At 41.8% G+C, this 17,628-nt stretch overlaps 1 protein-coding gene across 6 annotated transcripts in view; it reads left to right on the top strand.

The window, feature by feature from the left end:
* The window catches only part of HELZ (helicase with zinc finger), a 151,022-nt gene that overhangs the window by 81,402 nt on the left and 51,992 nt on the right, over positions 1–17,628 (top strand). For all 6 annotated transcript variants that reach the window (XM_055574942.1, XM_055574939.1, XM_055574941.1 and 3 more), the window contains 5 exons: positions 2,398–2,516; positions 3,650–3,795; positions 5,179–5,326; positions 9,320–9,503; positions 11,027–11,255. In XM_055574942.1, coding sequence (XP_055430917.1) covers positions 2,398–2,516; positions 3,650–3,795; positions 5,179–5,326; positions 9,320–9,503; positions 11,027–11,255 — 826 coding nt within the window. The remainder of the gene's footprint in view (positions 1–2,397; positions 2,517–3,649; positions 3,796–5,178; positions 5,327–9,319; positions 9,504–11,026; positions 11,256–17,628) is intronic.

Genomic DNA, 17,628 nt, shown 5'->3' on the forward strand with positions numbered 1-17,628 from the left:
ACAGTTCCCTTCCCCTTGTATTCCTGGCACCTGGCCGAGGGCATAGGCACCTGGAGGCCCTTGATAAACCTGTTTATCTTAAAAAATGAACAATGGCCAAACTTTCTGTTTTGAAGGTAGATTTAATTTTAGAAAAGCTTCAAAATCTTTTGGAGACATGTCTGGTAAATAAGGTAGGTTATCAAACTGAGCAATACCATTAGGGGTATAAAAAAAAAAAAAAGAGAGACGTGCCTCTCATGTAATGAGACTTATTTTTCTTGTGCACGCAGCTCATAGCTGGCTGGTGAGGGCAGTTACAAAAGCAGAGTTTCAAAAATGTTTTGAACAGTGGCTGCATCCATTGGAATGAGTTATATTTCCTCTCAACTGACTTCTTTGATGGAACAACACTTATTTGCAATGTAAATTTTGGTATGTTTATTTAACAATCAGTCTCATTACTTTATGATTATACTCTGCATATTTGCCACGTAAATTAAATACCCAAACCTCCTAAACAGTATAGTTTTGTGAAGAGTAAAGAATGGCTTTGAAGAGCAAGAGTGTAGTACATTTATTGGAAGTCAGCTACCTGATTTGTTTTTGGCATTGTTTATACTTTAATTCTTATGTCATCTCATGGAGGGTTATTTTAGATGCTAGACAACCAAGGCCCAGGCTAAATCAGTTTGACTAATTTAGGTTTCTTTTAGTAGCCTAAGCTGTAGTATAACAATTTCAGGATTTATTCAATTCCTGATTTAAGCCTAACTATATTTAATTAAAAAGTTATCTAACAGAAACAGTAGATTTTTTTCACTAGTTTCAGTTTTTCCAATTCAATCCTGTAGTTACATAGACCTCTTTTAATTATTCTTATAGAACAAAAAGCACAGTTCTCCTAAACAGGGAGAAACTTGCGCGTGTCCACATCGTGCTTGGGCCACTGTCGTTAAACAGCAGCGACTGGAACTTGTACTGCCAGCACAGCCATTGATGTGAACAGAGCACGAGAAGGCGGTGGTGCTGATTCCTGTCAGTCAGGAAGATGTAGAAAGTTTCCAGCCTAGAAACAAGTTGCGTTAGAAAGCTGTATAAACAGACTGTTTGGAACTCATTGCCATTCAGAGAAATAGAGGTTAGGTTCTTGGGCCAACTCACAAGAGGATAAATAACCTGGAGAGTTTATAGCAAGCCGTTGTGTTGAGAAAGCATTTGTGTTCTCTGCTGTGCAGTGAAAGCAGGGCCCCCAGCTCAGGGAGCTGGCGGCGGGAGCAGCGTTTACTCCTGCACGTCGAGACAGCAGGGAGATCCCCACTCTGCTCCCCCTCAGGAAAGGGCACAGGCTCCTCACCCTGTCACAGATCCCTGTGTGCAGTGTGAGCGACAGCAGCGAGCCACGCCTGGGGTGTTTGCATCTGGGGAATATTTGATAATGTACATGTTTGATGCATGTTGTATTATTTTTTTTCAGACTGGTGATTTATTTTTTTTCCAACCAGGATAGGTTCTTAGACTAAAAAATTATATATAATCTGTCTATACACACACACACATGCGCACACACACACACACGCAAAATAAACCTAAATAATCAAAATAGTGAATTTGCTAATAGATAACCTTTGTTTTTGGTCAAAGATGGATTATAACTTTCCCTTTTATATTAGATTTTGGGTATGATATTCTTTATCGTCTGTCTAATATGTATGTTTAAGCTAAAGTTACTCATGAACTACCATTGTTTTATTTTTGGTGTTTTAGCAAATGAACAGTGAAAGGACCTGGGCCTGTCACTGTCTCATCGCTAGCTTTTCTTTGTGGTGAGAGCTGCTATCTTGCGGAGAAGGCAGTGGCACCCCACTCCAGTACTCTTGCCTGGAAAATCCATGGACGGAGGAGCCTGGTGGGCTGCAGTCCATGGGGTCTCGAAGAGTCGGACAGGACTGAGCGACTTCACTTTCACTTTTCACTTTCATGCATTGGAGAAGGAAATGGCAACCTACTCCAGTGTTCTTGCCTGGAGAATCCCAGGGACGGGGGAGCCTAGTGGGCTTCTGTCTATGGGGTTGCACAGAGTCGGACACGACTGAAGCGACTTAGCAGCAGCAGCAGCTGCTATCTTGAACTCTAAAGCCTCTTTCACATGCAGTGATGGAACTTGTTAGTCTGGAGGCCAGGAGGTCCAGGTGCCATTTATTGTCTATTATTGAGTAAAATAGTTATTCTTTTCAACTTCTGTTTTCTAAATAATGACTGAAATGTACATACAGGCCTCTAAATTGAGGATTGGCATTAAAGCACTCAGAGCTCTGAAATTAGGCCTCTGAATTCTTCCCCTAACAGAGAAGAAAGGACTTCTTCCCTTTACCGCTGCTGTAATGTGCTGTCCTGTGTTTGCCCTGTGCCTTGTAGGGTTTTTCACTCACATCTTGTTAGACGAGGCTGCCCAGGCCATGGAGTGTGAAACCATCATGCCTCTGGCACTAGCGACTAGACACACGCGGGTTGTCCTGGCTGGCGACCACATGCAGGTGGGTCCCTCCAAGGCAGTGTGTCAGAAGGAGCTTGTGTTAGGTTTTGATGTTTCATATCTTGTTTGTTTTCTAAAGCATCCTATGAAATTGTGCCATGCGTTTCAGTTCAAGTACTTTAAATGTTTCAGTACTAATAGTGAAATATGTTGGTATTTCTGAAGGAAAATTGCTATCCTACCACCTTATTTCCTTTGGATAGAGAGTAGAATGAATAAAGTTATCAGTGTTAGCATTTTCATGTTTGTTCATTTGAATTTCAGTTCTCTACAGTAGGAATATTTGATTCTTTTCTTGACTGAATAAATTTAAATCATCCTCCCTATGATTCCCCAGTTCCTGTCCCCAACATTTGTTTTCCTGAAGCGTTAAATTTTCATTACATGGGAAATTAAAATAAAAAATGAGTCAAAATCTCAAGGAACTTTTCTGATCTTATTAATACCTATATATGAAAGAGAATTACAGTTTTTTCTAATAAAATATCAGTTGTACAAAGATGCAAATTAAGGTTCTTTCTCTTTTGTCACAGTTGATTGATTGAACGTATAGAGTATTGTAGTTGTCCAGACCTTTATGAAAGAATTGAATGTAGAGGAACAAATTCTGTTCATTGCTTTGCCAGAAGTAGTTTAGTTTTTGTTCTTAGCGTCTAAGTTAGAGTCGAGAATGGTTCGTTACACTTTACGAGATAAGTATGGCTTTCTGCTAATTATTAAAAAGTTTTTTAGTCATAGGCTGTATATGTTGCCAGCTTACCATTTGAAATAGTTGATTAATTTTAGTGAAACAGTCGTTTGACTCCACCAGTGATACAATGGGTCACATTCCTAAAATTACTAAGGTAGTAGCTAATTATTATTAAGTCAGAGAAGTCCTTTATTAACCTAGATACAGAAACTTAAGGTTAGTGTTGACATACTGGAAGGAAAAGTTGGAAAACTTAGCCTCATTATTTATAGTAGTAAAGTTTTTCCTAGAATTTATGTTTGACTCTGCTTATTGCAACATTCAGCATGCTGAGATTTAGTATATCAGAAGTTCCAGCATGGTGGATTTTTTTATAAGTATGTTAATAAGAATACTATTTGTATATTTAGTTAAATTTTCTCCCATGTGTTTATCTGTTACAGCTCAGTCCTTTTGTTTACAGCGAGTTTGCCAGGGAGAGGAACCTTCACGTGTCGTTACTTGATCGACTCTATGAGCACTACCCTGCCGAGTTTCCCTGTAGGATCCTCCTGTGCGAGAACTACCGTTCCCACGAAGCTATCATCAAGTAGGTGTGAGCTGCCGGCTCTGGCGTGCTGTCTGTGGCCTGGTGGGAGGTGACTGAGCACAGCACTGTCCCAGGGACAGGTTATTCCCAGCAGAGCTACATGGCATCCCTAGTGTTGCAAATTATTTTTAATTTTATGTCCGTAAAAGTTATACCATAAGAGTTAGCTTGGAGAAGGCAATGGCAACCCACCCCAGTACTCTTGCCTGAAAAATCCCATGGACAGAGGAGCCTGGTGGGCTGCAGTCCATGGGGTCGCACAGAGTCAGACACGACTAAAGCGACTTAGCAGCAGCAGCAGTAAGAGTTAGCTGTAATTTTCTATAGCAGGGCTGTTCTGGAGACAAATCTTCAGTTTCTGCTAGCTATAACACCTTTTTCTGTGAGTGAATACATAATGTGTATGTAAAACTACATGATATGATAAGCAAACTTATTGACAGACTGCATAATGGTTTATGAATATGTGTCTGGCTGTGTTACGCGAGGAATCGGTTTTGAAGAAAGGAAGGATGGGAGGGAGGAAGGAAGGAAGGAAAGCCATGAAATTAGTAACAAAAGTTTTAAAAGGTTTCTGTTAAGTAGAGCATGCATCGTTGAAAGTGAAAGTATCTTGAGCAGTAGCTCACTGAATAGCCACAGGCCAGAGTACCCTCCAGCCTCATCCAGACCAACAACCCCTATCACCACCAATACTTAAGACTTTTTCAAATTTAGTGTAATTTAATAATATTGATTATGGCGGTCGTGGGAAAATCATTTTTAGGTTTCTGTGAAAGCAACAGGAGAGAGAAAAGTAAATTTAGATTTAACTATGGCTTTTATCTTTATCTCAACATGTGACTCGTTTATTGTTGCCGGCCGTTGGCTGCAGTCAGTGATGGATCGAGTACTAGGCAGCGCCTCCCTCAGTGAAGAGCGTTCATTTTACTGTTGGAGATGGAATGACCCTCAGCTATGTGTGTTGTTTCAGCGTCTGTAGATCTTTGTTTGCAAAAGTATATGAGCCACATAAGTCAAATACGCATTTAAAATAATTGTAGTGTAGAGAACCATAACAGCTAGCAAATTTCCTTACGGAGCAACATTCTCATTTAGAACTGAACTGTCATTATTTCTTCTTTTCTTTCTATATCTGGCTTCGTGCCTTCCCCGGGTCAGTTCATATAGCGGTGGTATACCAGGAGCCTACAGTGTTTGTATTGCTGTGGTTAGTTTCGGAGGAAGTCTTAGCATCATGGATATTAGATGTTTGGATTAAAATTAACTATGGGCATACAGCAACATTAGATTTGACTGGTAAATTTTGTTTCTTATGGGTAAAATTAATTTTGGAGCTCAGTTACTTTTTACTTATTTATTTATTTTGGTATTTTTCTGCAGTTACACCTCTGAGCTCTTCTATGAGGGCAAGCTGATGGCCAGTGGAAAGCAACCAGCACACAAGGAGTTCTACCCACTAACCTTCTTTACAGCACGAGGGGAAGATGTACAGGAGAAAAATAGCACAGCTTTTTATAATAATGCAGAGGTACCTTAGTTCTTGCAAATTGCCAACATTTTTGCAGTCAGCAAGTCTGGTCTGATTAAGCATTTATTTAAAATTTGGGCTGATATTTTATCATGTGTTAACTTGATTTACATAAAAATGGTATGAAGGTTTATTCTTTTTTGTGTAACATTGATTTAAGATAAATCTCCCGTGGGAAACAAAAATTTTGGTTTACATTCTGTCTTATGCCGAAGTACAGAGCTTAATTTAAAAGTCGGTGTTTTCATATAGGTTATTATTGTTAGCCATCTAAAAAGGCCTATGATCACATTTTATAGTGCACGCTTGAATCAGGTATCAACTTTAAACGTGTAAGACTTGACAGGAGTCCTGTGCTCCAAGAGGTCACACGGATGACGATGTCGCTAACCCATCATGTGCTACAACTTATATGGTTCTCTTACAGTTCTGACTTTTTAAGTTTAGAGAAAATGTGGATAGTATGAGGGGTCAGATCAGGCAGAAGACAAAAACCTTGGTGTCTTCAGGGTCTCAGACCAGAGACCCTGAGGTTTGTTTCTGGCTGCCACATGGGAGTGGAGTTCTGGACTTCAGGAAGCCTAGGGGAGGCAGTGTGCATGGTTGGTCACTAGGGCAATGATTCTTGATCTGTGATATCTATCTCCATCTCCTCCCTTGAGTCCCATGCTTTACTCATTTTATTTACAGAGAAATGGCTTTTATTATGTAATAATAATTCATCTTTCCCTTTTAAAATTGATCAGAGGCCTGGAGTTAGAAGTCAGTACAAGAAAATTGACAGCACCCATTTGGTAAAATCCTAGCCAGAAGCAAAGCAACTTGGCATTTTAATTAGTCTGGGCCAGTTAATTTTAGGAAAAGGTAAACTTTTCTTTACTTTTGAAATATTGACAGATAGCTCTAAAGGTTTCCTTTATTACTTTTGCACTCAGGTTGGAAAATGCTGGCTGGAAAGTCAGCTAAAATGAGAAAGGAGAATAAATACACTGTTTTACCATCTTTTATAATTAACCATGTAATTGAGTTTAGCAGTATGCTTTGTTTGTGTTGATTCAAATTACTGTCTAGAGTCACTTGCTTTCAGCCTGAAGAACTTTAGTGTTTCTTTTAGGGCACGTCTGCTAGTAAGGAAATCTTTCAGTTTTTGTTTTTCTGGGAATGTCTTTGTTTTGCCTTCATTTTTGGAAAGTAGTTTTGCTGGATATTAGATTATAGTTTGAGTTCTTTCTGCACACTGAAGTATGCTTTCCTCCTGCTTTATTGCCATCATTGTTTCTGATGAGAAGTCATCTGTTAATCTTGTTGGTATTCTTTGTAGATGATGAGTTTTGTTGTTGCTGTTTTCAAGGCTTGCTTTTGTCTGTGACCCCCACCATGTTGACGATGGTATGTCTGGTTGTGGATCCCTTTGCATTTATCTTACTTGAAGCTCATTGAACTTGATGTGTTGATTATAGTTTTTCATCAAATTTGGAAAAATTTTAGCCATTATTTCTTTGAATTTTTTTTCTGCTCTTTTCTATCTCTTCTGGGTCTCTCAGTATGTTGGTGAGCTTAATGGTGTTCCATGTTTCTCTGAGGCTTTGTCTTTTTTTCCATCCCCGCTCTGTCTTCAGATCGCAGGATCTCTATCTGAATATTTTTGTTTGCTAGTCTGTTTTTCTGCAAGCTCAGATCTGTTGCTGGGGCCCTCTGGTGAACTCTTCATCTCCATTATTTCACTCTTCATCTCCCCGAGGCATCAGTCACTCTGCAGTGCGGTCCAGCTGAGGCTGGTCCCTCGGCAGGGACGGAGGGCGCTGCCTTGTGAGGTTCGCTCTGATCTCCCGGGGCAGAACTCGTACCGTTGCTGCAGGAGGGTGTGGACTTGCTCGTCACCGGCCATGTCACTGCGTTGTCCTTCAGAAGGAGCTCTGAGTGTCACGTGTGTAGAATCTGTGCTGCCATCCAGGAGCTGCTGTCCCGGAGAGTGGGCCCTCTGCAGCCCAGAGCTGGAAGGCAAGGTCTGCTGTTGTCTGTTGGCTGCTGAGTCTACAGAGTGGGTCTTCTGTCCTCGGAAGCTGCAGGAGGTGGCAGCTGCCACCTGGCTGCCGGGCTCACCCGATCAGCTCTCCTGTGACACGTCCTGTCTGAGCAGAGAAGGCCACCAGCCTCGCCCACCATCCACTCAGGTCCTCGCTGCAGACCAGGGCTCGAGAAGGGGAGGAGAAGGAGGTGCTGCCCAAGTGCTGCTAATTGCTCACAGGCCTTCTGCCGCACGTTGCTGGGAAAAGGAGATCTCTGATGTTCCGCTGCTGCCCAAGACGCTTGGAGTAGCTCTTTCAGCCCAGGGAGCACGAGCAGATAGGGCTGCCCCTCGGCCGCTGACGTGGTCCTTGAGACTCTGCTGTGGAGAGTGGGTGCAGTCCCGGGCCTGAGTGCCCAGCCTTCCACTCTACACCCTGACTTCCTGTAGGTTTTGTTGAAACAGTGCTTCTCAGTTTCTTGTAAACTCTTTGATTAATCTCCAGAGACTTTGGATGATTTTCTGTTAACCTTGATGAGCTTGGTAGAGTCTGTCTAGGAGAGAGGCTCCCCGAATCCTCAAAGCATTCCAAGTCTATGTAATTTGACTGCAGTTTTCTGCTGCTTACGATGTAAAGGGCAGGGGAGAGACGAAATGGTTGTGTTGCTTAGTCGGGGGGCAGTGTGTAGAGGTGGTCAGCAGAGCTGTGGCCCCACCGTTCACACGCCACCACACCTAATGCGTTGGGCGAGATAGCTTGCCCTTGCTCCTTGTTGTGGAGACTCAGACCCGCCTTCCTCATGCTTGTGCTGAGAGCATGCTGTTTTCAATCCAGCGGGCTCACCAGAGTCCTTAGACAGTCTTTGTTTCACTTGCTGCTGTTTCATTATAGCAATAGGACGACTGGAGTCTATTCCTCTGTCATTCATTTGAATTTATATCTGCAAGTGGGAGCTGCATCCTGGCCAATAATCCTCAAGTTCTTAAAAGGAGTAAAACTATCAGATTTTTGTATAGTCATTCTTATAAATTTGGATAGATGTTACTGACAAATAGTGAATAAATAATGTATTTAAAATATATTAAAAATTATCTCCTTCCTCTCCCCTTAGACTCTTGCCTGACCCTCTATTGAGCTTGCCTTATATATCCATTTTAAACTAGGACACTGTTTTCTAAATATACAGTGATCTTTTAGCAGACAGGGAACCTGTTTTATTAATCATTTTATCACGTATTGTGCCAAGCATTGAAACTGATCAATTCATTGCGTTAAAGTAGATTGAACTACACTAAAAGCCATGTTATGATTCAGTAAGTGGGGTCCAAAGAATTCAAATGGGTGAAATGTGGTATGGCTTGGTTGCACTGGTCCTGAAGTGGCCTGGGTGAAGTTGAGCTGCTGGAAGGCAGTGACTGCTGAACATCAGTCCCTCCATCCAGGTGTGTGCTCATCCCAGCTGCAGTTTGGGGCCCCCAGCTCTCGGCTGCTCTGTTGAGTTGTCTGTGGGGATGGAGGTGGTGTTAGCCCTTGTACTGCCGAGACCTGATGGGAGGCCCTGACTCTGGGAGTCTGGTGGTTTCATTGGCTTGACCTGCAGAGATGGACTGAGAAATGCTAGTGATGTGGGAACGTGCTTCCCTGTTTCCTCAGTGGGGTTGCCAGCTTCATGCCCTTCTCTCCAGGTAGGAAGTCAAACCTGTCCTCATATAGGAATGGAGGTGAGGCAAAGGGTGGGAGCCAACTGCCAGTTACATTTTCTCTGCTTTCCATGTTTTCACTGGGTGCAGTGTTGTAGAAATTTACTGCTCGAAATGTAAATAAAAATTTTTTATTCTCCCTGTGTGCGTATCAGCAAAGCAGTACTCCTATTTAGAGGTTGTTTTAAACTGACATTTGCTGATATGGGATCATTTGTACATCTATTTCAGTTACCGTATTTTTTTGATACCTTTGATAGGTCTATGTGTATGCTTATTTAAAGGTATTTGAAGTGGTGGAGCGTGTGGAAGAGCTGAGAAGGAAGTGGCCAGTAGCGTGGGGCAAGTTGGATGATGGCAGTATTGGTGTGGTGACTCCATATGCAGACCAGGTGTTCAGGATACGTGCCGAACTTCGAAAAAAGAGATTATCTGATGTTAACGTAGAAAGGGTGCTCAATGTTCAAGGTAACTATTAATTGAAATGAATTGGTTATTCAAATGCTTAAATTTCAAAGTATGTGCACTTCTGATATTTAGATTTCAAGATTTCTGGACAAGCATTTGTGTATTCATTTCACATCAAGTTCTTTCATGCCAACATTGGCAATTAAACGTTGAGCTCATGTACATGCTTATTAATGTTTGTATCTGAAGGGAAGACGTAGGAACAAGTTTCTTCTTCTGTGACTAGAGCTGTGGGTGGCGTGCTGCAGGTGCAGCCACAGTGCCACCACCCTCCCCCTGTATGTATCCACTATATGTATCCAAGACAAAGACTCACCACAGTGCCACCACCCTCCCCCTGTATGTATCCACTATATGTATCCAAGACAAAGACTCACCACAGTGCCACCACCCTCCCCCTGTATGTATCCACTATATGTATCCAAGACAAAGACTCACCACAGTGCCACCACCCTCCCCCTGTATGTATCCACTATATGTATCCAAGACAAAGACTCACCACAGTGCCACCACCCTCTCCCTGTATGTATCCACTATATGTATCCAAGACAAAGACTCACCACAGTGCCACCACCCTCCCCCTGTATGTATCCACTATATGTATCCAAGACCAAAGACTCACCACAGTGCCACCACCCTCTCCCTGTATGTATCCACTATATGTATCCAAGACCAAAGACTCATCTCTTCATAAGCATTCTTTAAAACTTGCACCTGTCGAGCAAGGCATAGGCATAGCTTATTAAAGGCATAGTGCGTTCTTTATCTAACTTCTAAGTGAATAAAGCAACTCTTAAAAATTTTCATGTGATTAGTTGCTATGAAATTTGTGCATTTAAGTAAGTAAAGCAGCACTATAATGTGAGTGCCAGAGAAGCCAAGTACAATATTAGGTTCCATGGGAATATCCAATAATAATTTCTAAATTACGGTGGGGATTGGGGGAATAGCTCCACTGTACCATGCGTTCAGATCACGCAGAATTTGGGTGTGCATTTTAGGAAGAATACTGCTAGTAAACCAGGAAGCATCCAGAGAAGACCTAGCCTAGTTAGTGGTCTAGAACCTGCATGTGGAGTCAGAAATGCTTGAAAGAACTACGATTGTTTGGCCTGGAGAAGAAAGGACTAAGAATTGACACTAAAACTGTACTCAAATATGTGGAGGCTGGTCACAGAATGAGGGATAGATATGTTAATGTAATAAAGAATCTGGGGTAAAGGGTATAAACTGGGCTCTCAAGGCTTCCTCCTGGTGTCAGTTCTTTGAGTTATTTTGGAAATTATTTCCAGAAGTGGAATTTCTGCATCATATGTTAATTCTATGTTTAATTTTTCAGAAACGGCCATACTATTTTCTGTACCTCTTTACATACCATTTTATGTTTCTACCTACATTGAACAAGAGTTCCAATTTCTCCACATCCTTAACAACACCTGTTATTTAGCAGTAACATTTTAAAAATGAAATTCTCTTATTAGATCACTGGTTCAGAATAACGATCCTCTCTTATTTTGTTGTAGGAAAGCAATTCAGAGTTTTGTTTCTTAGCACAGTACGTACAAGGCATACTTGTAAACATAAACAGACACCAATTAAAAAGAAAGAGCAGCTGCTAGAAGATTCCACAGAGGACTTGGATTATGGCTTTTTGTCTAACTACAAGCTCCTCAACACCGCCATCACAAGAGCACAGTCCCTGGTTGCCGTGGTGGGGGACCCCATCGCTCTGTGCTCCATTGGGAGATGCAGGTAATTACGTGTTAGAGTGGGAGACGGTGGATGGAGAAATGTAGGGATTTGTATCCCTGTGTGCATGTTTATTTACATGACCTCTTTGCTAATTAAAGTTTAGTCTTACCTGATGTCCAGTGGGAACCAAAAATATATTGCTTTGAGTGTGTTCATTGTATATATACACTTGTGTATTCATTGTTCATCGTCATTCATTCGACATTTCCTGAGTGCCTACTATGTTCTAAGCACTCTTCTAGCCACTGAGGATGCATCAGTGAACAAAACAGACAAAAATCTCTGCCTTTTGGGGGCTTAACATTTTATTGGGGAGGAGAGGAAGACTGACAATAAAAACACTTTGTAATATTTTGTGGTGAGTTCAGTGAAAGAGAAATAGAACGTGAGGGGAATTAAAAGTGACGGGGGTAGATGGACCAGCTGGTGATGTTCCGTACGGTTAGGGTTGGCCTCTTGGAGAAGCTGACCTTGGAGGTGGGCTGTGTGCTCTGCAGGCATCTGGCGTGAAAGTGCTGCAGAACAAGCGGGCACCCAGTGGGGTCCTGAAGGTGGCTTTGTGGACGTGTGTTATCTTTGATAGAGACTGAATTTTATACACTTACTTCCCTTTGTTCTCCTTCAGTATTGCTTTAGCTTGTTTTTGATGAATTTCCTTCTCATTTTTTCTCAAGGCTTCACAGTACAAATAATTCTTTGTGTCTGGTTAATTCAGAGAACCTTAAAATTAGGGGGTTAAGAAGGGTTGTTACTTGGCTTTAGAAAAAAATGGATAATATTCCATAGATTGTAGTCATAAGGAGTGTTAAAATATCAGCATGTATACAAAGATGGGCTCAATAAAGGACAGAAATGGTATGGACCTAACAGAAGCAGAAGATATTAAGAAGAGGTGGCAAGAATACACAGAAGAACTGTACAAAAAAGATCTTCACGACCGAGATAATCACGATGGTGTGATCACTCACCTAGAGCCAGATATCCTGGAATGCGAAGTCTAGTGGGCCTTAGGAAGCATCACTACGAACAAAGCTAGTGGAGGTGATGGAATCCCAGTTGAGCTATTTCAAATCCTGGAAGATGATGCTGTGAAAGTACTACATTCAGTATGCCAGCAAATTTGGAAAACTCAGCAGTGGCCACAGGACTGGAAAAGGTCAGTTTTCGTTCTAATTCTTAAGAAAGGCAATGCCAAAGAATACTCAAACTGCCACACAATTGCATTCATCTCACACGCTAGCAAAGTAATGCTCCAAATTCTCCAAGCCAGACTTCAGCAATATGTGAACCGTGAACTTGCACGTTCCAGCTGGTTTTAGAAAAGGCAGAGGAACCAGAGATCAAATTGCCAACATCCTCTGGATCATTGAAAAAGCAAGAGAGTTCCAGGAAAACATCTATTTCTGCTTTATTGACTATGCCAAAGCCTTTGACTGTGTGGATCACAATAAACTGTGGAAAATTCTGAAAGAGATGGGAATGCCAGACCACCTGACCTACCTCTTGAGAAATCTGTTTGAAGGTCAGGAAGCAACAGTTAGAAACTGGACATGGAACAACAGACTGGTTCCAAATTGGGAAAGGAGTACATCAAGGCTGTATATTGTCACCCTGCTTATTTAACTTATATGCAGAGTACATTATGAGAAACACTGGGCTGGATGAAGCACAAGCTGGAATCAAGATTAGGGGGAAGAAATTTCAATAACCTCAGATATGCAGATGACACCACCCTTATGGCAGAAAGTGAAGAACTAAAGAGCCTCTTGATGAAAGTGAAAGAGGAGAGTGAAAAAGTTGACTTAAAGCTCAACATTCAGAAAACTAAGATCATGGCATCGGGTCCCATCACTTCATGGGAAATAGGAGGGGAAATAGTGGAAACAGTAACAGACTTAATTTTGGGGGGGGGGCTCCAAAATCACTGCAGATGGTGACTGCAGCCATGAAATTAAAAGACGCTTACTCCTTGGAAGAAAAGTTATGACCAACCTAGACAGCACATTACTTTGTCAACAAAGGTCTGTCTAAGTCAAGGCTGTGGTTTTTCCAGTAGTCATGTATGGATGTGAGAGCTGGACTATAAAGAAAGCTAAGCGCTGAAGAATTGATGCCTTTGAACTGTGGTGTTGGAGAAGACTCTTGAGAGTCCCTTGGATTGCAAGGAGATCCAACCAGTCCATCCTAAAGGAAATCAGTCCTGAATGTTCATTGGAAGGACTGATGTTGAAGCTGAAACTCCAGTACTTTGGCCACCTGATGCGAAGAGCTGACTCATCTGAAAAGACCCTGATGCTGGGAAAGATTGAAGGCGGGAGGAGAAGGGGATGACGGAGGATGAGATGGTTGGATGGCATCACCGACTCAATGGACATGAGTTTGAGTAAACTCAGGGAGTTGGTGATGGACAGGGAGGCCTGGCATGCTGCAGTCATGGGGTTGCAAAGAGTTGGACACGACTGAGCAACTGAACTGAACTGATAAAAAGTTTCTCCTTGTACACTTATGTTTTATACTAGTTAATAGGAATTTTAACTGTATGAAACCCGTAATGTGAGACTTGGCCTATGCAGTGTTGAAAGACTGTATTAGCAAAAAAAAATTTGAACAGAAATTTAGATGATTCTTAATGAAAAAGGACAAAATGTACTAGAGATTACTTAAAATTTTAAAAGTATTGTAGTACCTGTCAAAGTGAGTTCAGAAAAGTAGAATGACCTCAAATATACCTTGGGTAGTTACTTCTTGATATGTTGAAGTAGACAAGCTGTTAGAAAGTGGCCCTTTTAGACCAAGTCTTTTGTTGGAGGACAGATAGAGCAGCAGTTTATTATCTGTTTTCCTGTCTCAGCAGGAAAAAAGTACTTTTGGGGAAGGGAGACAGTTTGGGACCTTTAATTTACGAGTAAGCTGTGTATATTAGACTCCAAACGAAGTTAATATACTTTATAGGGGAAAGCCATTAACAATGGAGTCAGATAGAGTTTAATTTATGACTACATTATGAACAATAACCTTTTATTTTTAAGGAAATAAAATTTGAATGGTCCATGGTTTGTTTTATATAGCTAAACAATTCTGTTGTAAAATATCTTAAATTTTGCATTTAAAAAAATTATTTTTTATTCCTCAGAATTCTTTGAGGCCATGCTCTCAGGCTAATTTTTAACTTGAAGCCAGGTCTATTGGTTGTTTATGTCTCACTACTCAGTTGGAGTGTGTCAAGGACCTCACATTAATGTATAAGCTGGGTAAAATATTTTCAAAGAAGTCAGTACACTGTGTAGGGAGAGAAAATGACATGCCCTGTAGCTGAATGGGAATGCTGATTGTCTGTGTCATTTGAACAGTTTAATGAACTGTATAACCCAAGTGCTGATAGTTGAGGCATATGGATATTTATGCTTCACTCTTTCCAGTTTCATTAGGAATTAAATTAATCTCAAAATACAAGTGACCCTGGAGAACATATCATGGTCCTTGGGTGCTGTAGTGATGAAGGTGTAGGCTCTTTGTGGTTTGAGGTGGTCAGGCTGTCTGACTCATCCCTCATATGATGTTTATACAAAACTGATGCAATACTTCCAAATACTGATCAAGTTTTTAGGAATAATTACTGTGTATAGTATATCAGTTTAGAAGGCAGCCAGTTATATAATCTTTATTTGTTGTAAAGTATTTTTAAACAGAATTTTCCTGTTAACTCTAAATGAATGTGGGGAACTTTCCCTTCTCCTGCTCGCCAAACCAGCAAGTATTTAGTATAGTAACTGCTGTTTATTGACAGCTTTCTCAGCGCCGGGTGCTGGGTCAAGTGCTTTGCACACTCAGCCTCTTCAGTCATCGCAATAACCCTGCACTTGTGGGTATTTTATTTGCATTCTAAATGGGCAGCCTGAAGTAGAGCTTCAGTTTCTGCCCAGGGCCACATAGCTCATTCAAACAGATGTCACATTGACTTCAAAACCCACACTCTTTTTGCTGAGTTACCTTGCCTCTCCCAGGAAGTGGTGCATGTGTGGATAAAAGCGTCCTGAAGAGGGAGAGGCAGAGGGGGCCGGTGGGGGGAGGGAGTGGGCGGGGGTGGGCAGGGGGGATTGTACATTTTCTCCAAACAAGCATGTTTGGAAAAGATCTTCTTTTGAAGTGACTTTATTAGTGAATTCCATCTACTCTATAGGGCTTCCCCTGGTGGCTCAGAGGTTAAAGCATCTGCCTGCAATGTGGGAGACCTGGGTTCGATCCCTGGGTTGGGAAGATCCCCTAGAGAAGGAAATGGCAACCCACTCCAGTTTTCTTGCCTGGAGAATCCCATGGACGGAGCAGCCTGGTGGGCTACAGTCCACAGGGTCGAAAAGAGTCGGACATGACTGAGCGACTTCACTTCACTTCACTTCATCTACTCTATAAGATAAACTCTATATAAACATATTTCACAGATGTGGAGACGTGTGTATATGTGTATGTGCGCACACACACCCTCTCTCTGTGTGAAATAAGGACACCAAATGAATTTTCAGTGTTTTATCCATGATCCTAGAAGCAAGGTTGGCATGAAACTAAAAGCAGACTTTGTGTTCATGTGCTGAGTGACAGTAAGGTTTTGTTTTCTCGTAGAGACACACTTGTGTTCTCTAACCAGCATTACGTAACATGTTAACATTTTATGGAGTGACTGAGAATTGATGAAGCATTTAAATAACCTAGTGTAAATTTTCCGTCTGAGTATTGAATTTCTCAAGTGATCTTCGAGTTAGGTGTTCTGAAATGCCTCATAATACCATGTGTAAAAGTGAAGTCGCTCAGTTGTGTCCGACTCTTTGCGACCCCATGGACTGTAGCCTACCAGGCTCCTCTGTCCATGGGATTTTCCAGGCAATAATCCTGGAGTGGATTGCCATTTCCTTCTCTAGGGGATCTTCCCAACCCAGGGATCAAACCCGGGTCTCCCGCATTGTAGACAGACGCTCTACCGTCTGAGCCACCAGTATTTCATTCAAGTTCCGAATTCAAGAACAGTGAAATAGTCTGTGAAAGAGCCTTCACAGAGAGAAAGGAGTCTTTCTGGCTGTAAGAATTTTTGAAGGAAAAAATACGTTTCTCTCAAGGTTTAAAAGTGGAGAAATAAAGCATGTATATTAAGTGATAAAATATAATAATGATACTGTTGGTGCCCTGTTTTACACATGAGGGGACTGAGGTAGGAGAAGAGATTAAATAACTTGCCCAGCTGACTGAGCCTTGACTGAGGCCCAGGCAGGCTAGATCTGGAACCCTTGTACTTGACCTCCCCAGGGCAATCAGGAGACAGTGAAGTTTAAGAGGGAGATTCCAGGCTGCTTTTGGAGTTGTTTTAGCTTGATGAGCTTATAGCCAGTGGTCAGTGTTACTTCTGAAATGGTGTCCTTTAACTTGAAATCTGTGCCTTGAGATCCCTGGGATCGTACAGACCAGGGTTTCTCAGCCCCTGGGCCACAGAGCAGGCTGCACCCCAGGAGGAGAGCAAGGCAGGCAAGCTCCGTGCCTGTGGACAGCCTTTCCCTGTGCTCACGTTACCCCCTAGCTCCGCATCCTGTCAGATCAGCAGCAGCTTTGGATTCTCAAAGGAGCTCAGCCCTGTGCTTGAATCATCCCTAAACCATCCCCTTCCCCCATCTCTGTCCGTGGAAAATTTGTCTTCCATGAAACTGGCCCCTGGTGCCCCAAAGGTTGGGAACCTCTGTTACAGACAGAGCCTTGTCAGGAAGCTGCCAGCTCCTTGTGGCACGTGAGGCTGGTTCACAGTTCCGCTTCACTGGGCGTTACTCAGTGCATTGAGGTCGGTGAGAGGAGTATAGGGGCAGGGTATGGAGTTTTAAAAGGAGCTTGAAATAGAAGAAGTTCTAGCATTTTGGCTATGTAAGCTGGGAATGAAATACAAGAATTTAATATTAAAAACTGGGCTATAGTAAAGTCAGTCCACTCTCTCCTTGTTTTGCTGTGTCTTTAACTTCACATGAATATGAAATGTCACTCTATGAAATTGTTACTTTATCAATTAGACCAAAAAAACTTCCTTTTTAATACAGCATGTAGTGGAATGTGTTGATAAATGTTAATGCAGTTGAACATTGTGGGATTTTATCAAAAGAGTAGAGAGACTTCATGGATTTTTAGATCCTGAGTGCTATGTTGACAACCATCTTCCCTTTGCTATCAGACTATGAAAATAAAAACTTGATTCCTGTGGAAAGGTTCTTAAGAATAAAAGAGCATTTCTTAGTGACACACACTTTCAGTGGCTCAGTGACCATCTTGTTAGCCTTTATGTCTTATTGTCAGAAATACATACTTACTCAACTCAGTTCAATTCAGTTGCTCAGTCGTGTCTGAC

This window comes from Bubalus kerabau, chromosome 4 (assembly GCF_029407905.1).
Source record: "Bubalus kerabau isolate K-KA32 ecotype Philippines breed swamp buffalo chromosome 4, PCC_UOA_SB_1v2, whole genome shotgun sequence".
Lineage (NCBI taxonomy): Eukaryota > Metazoa > Chordata > Mammalia > Artiodactyla > Bovidae > Bubalus > Bubalus kerabau.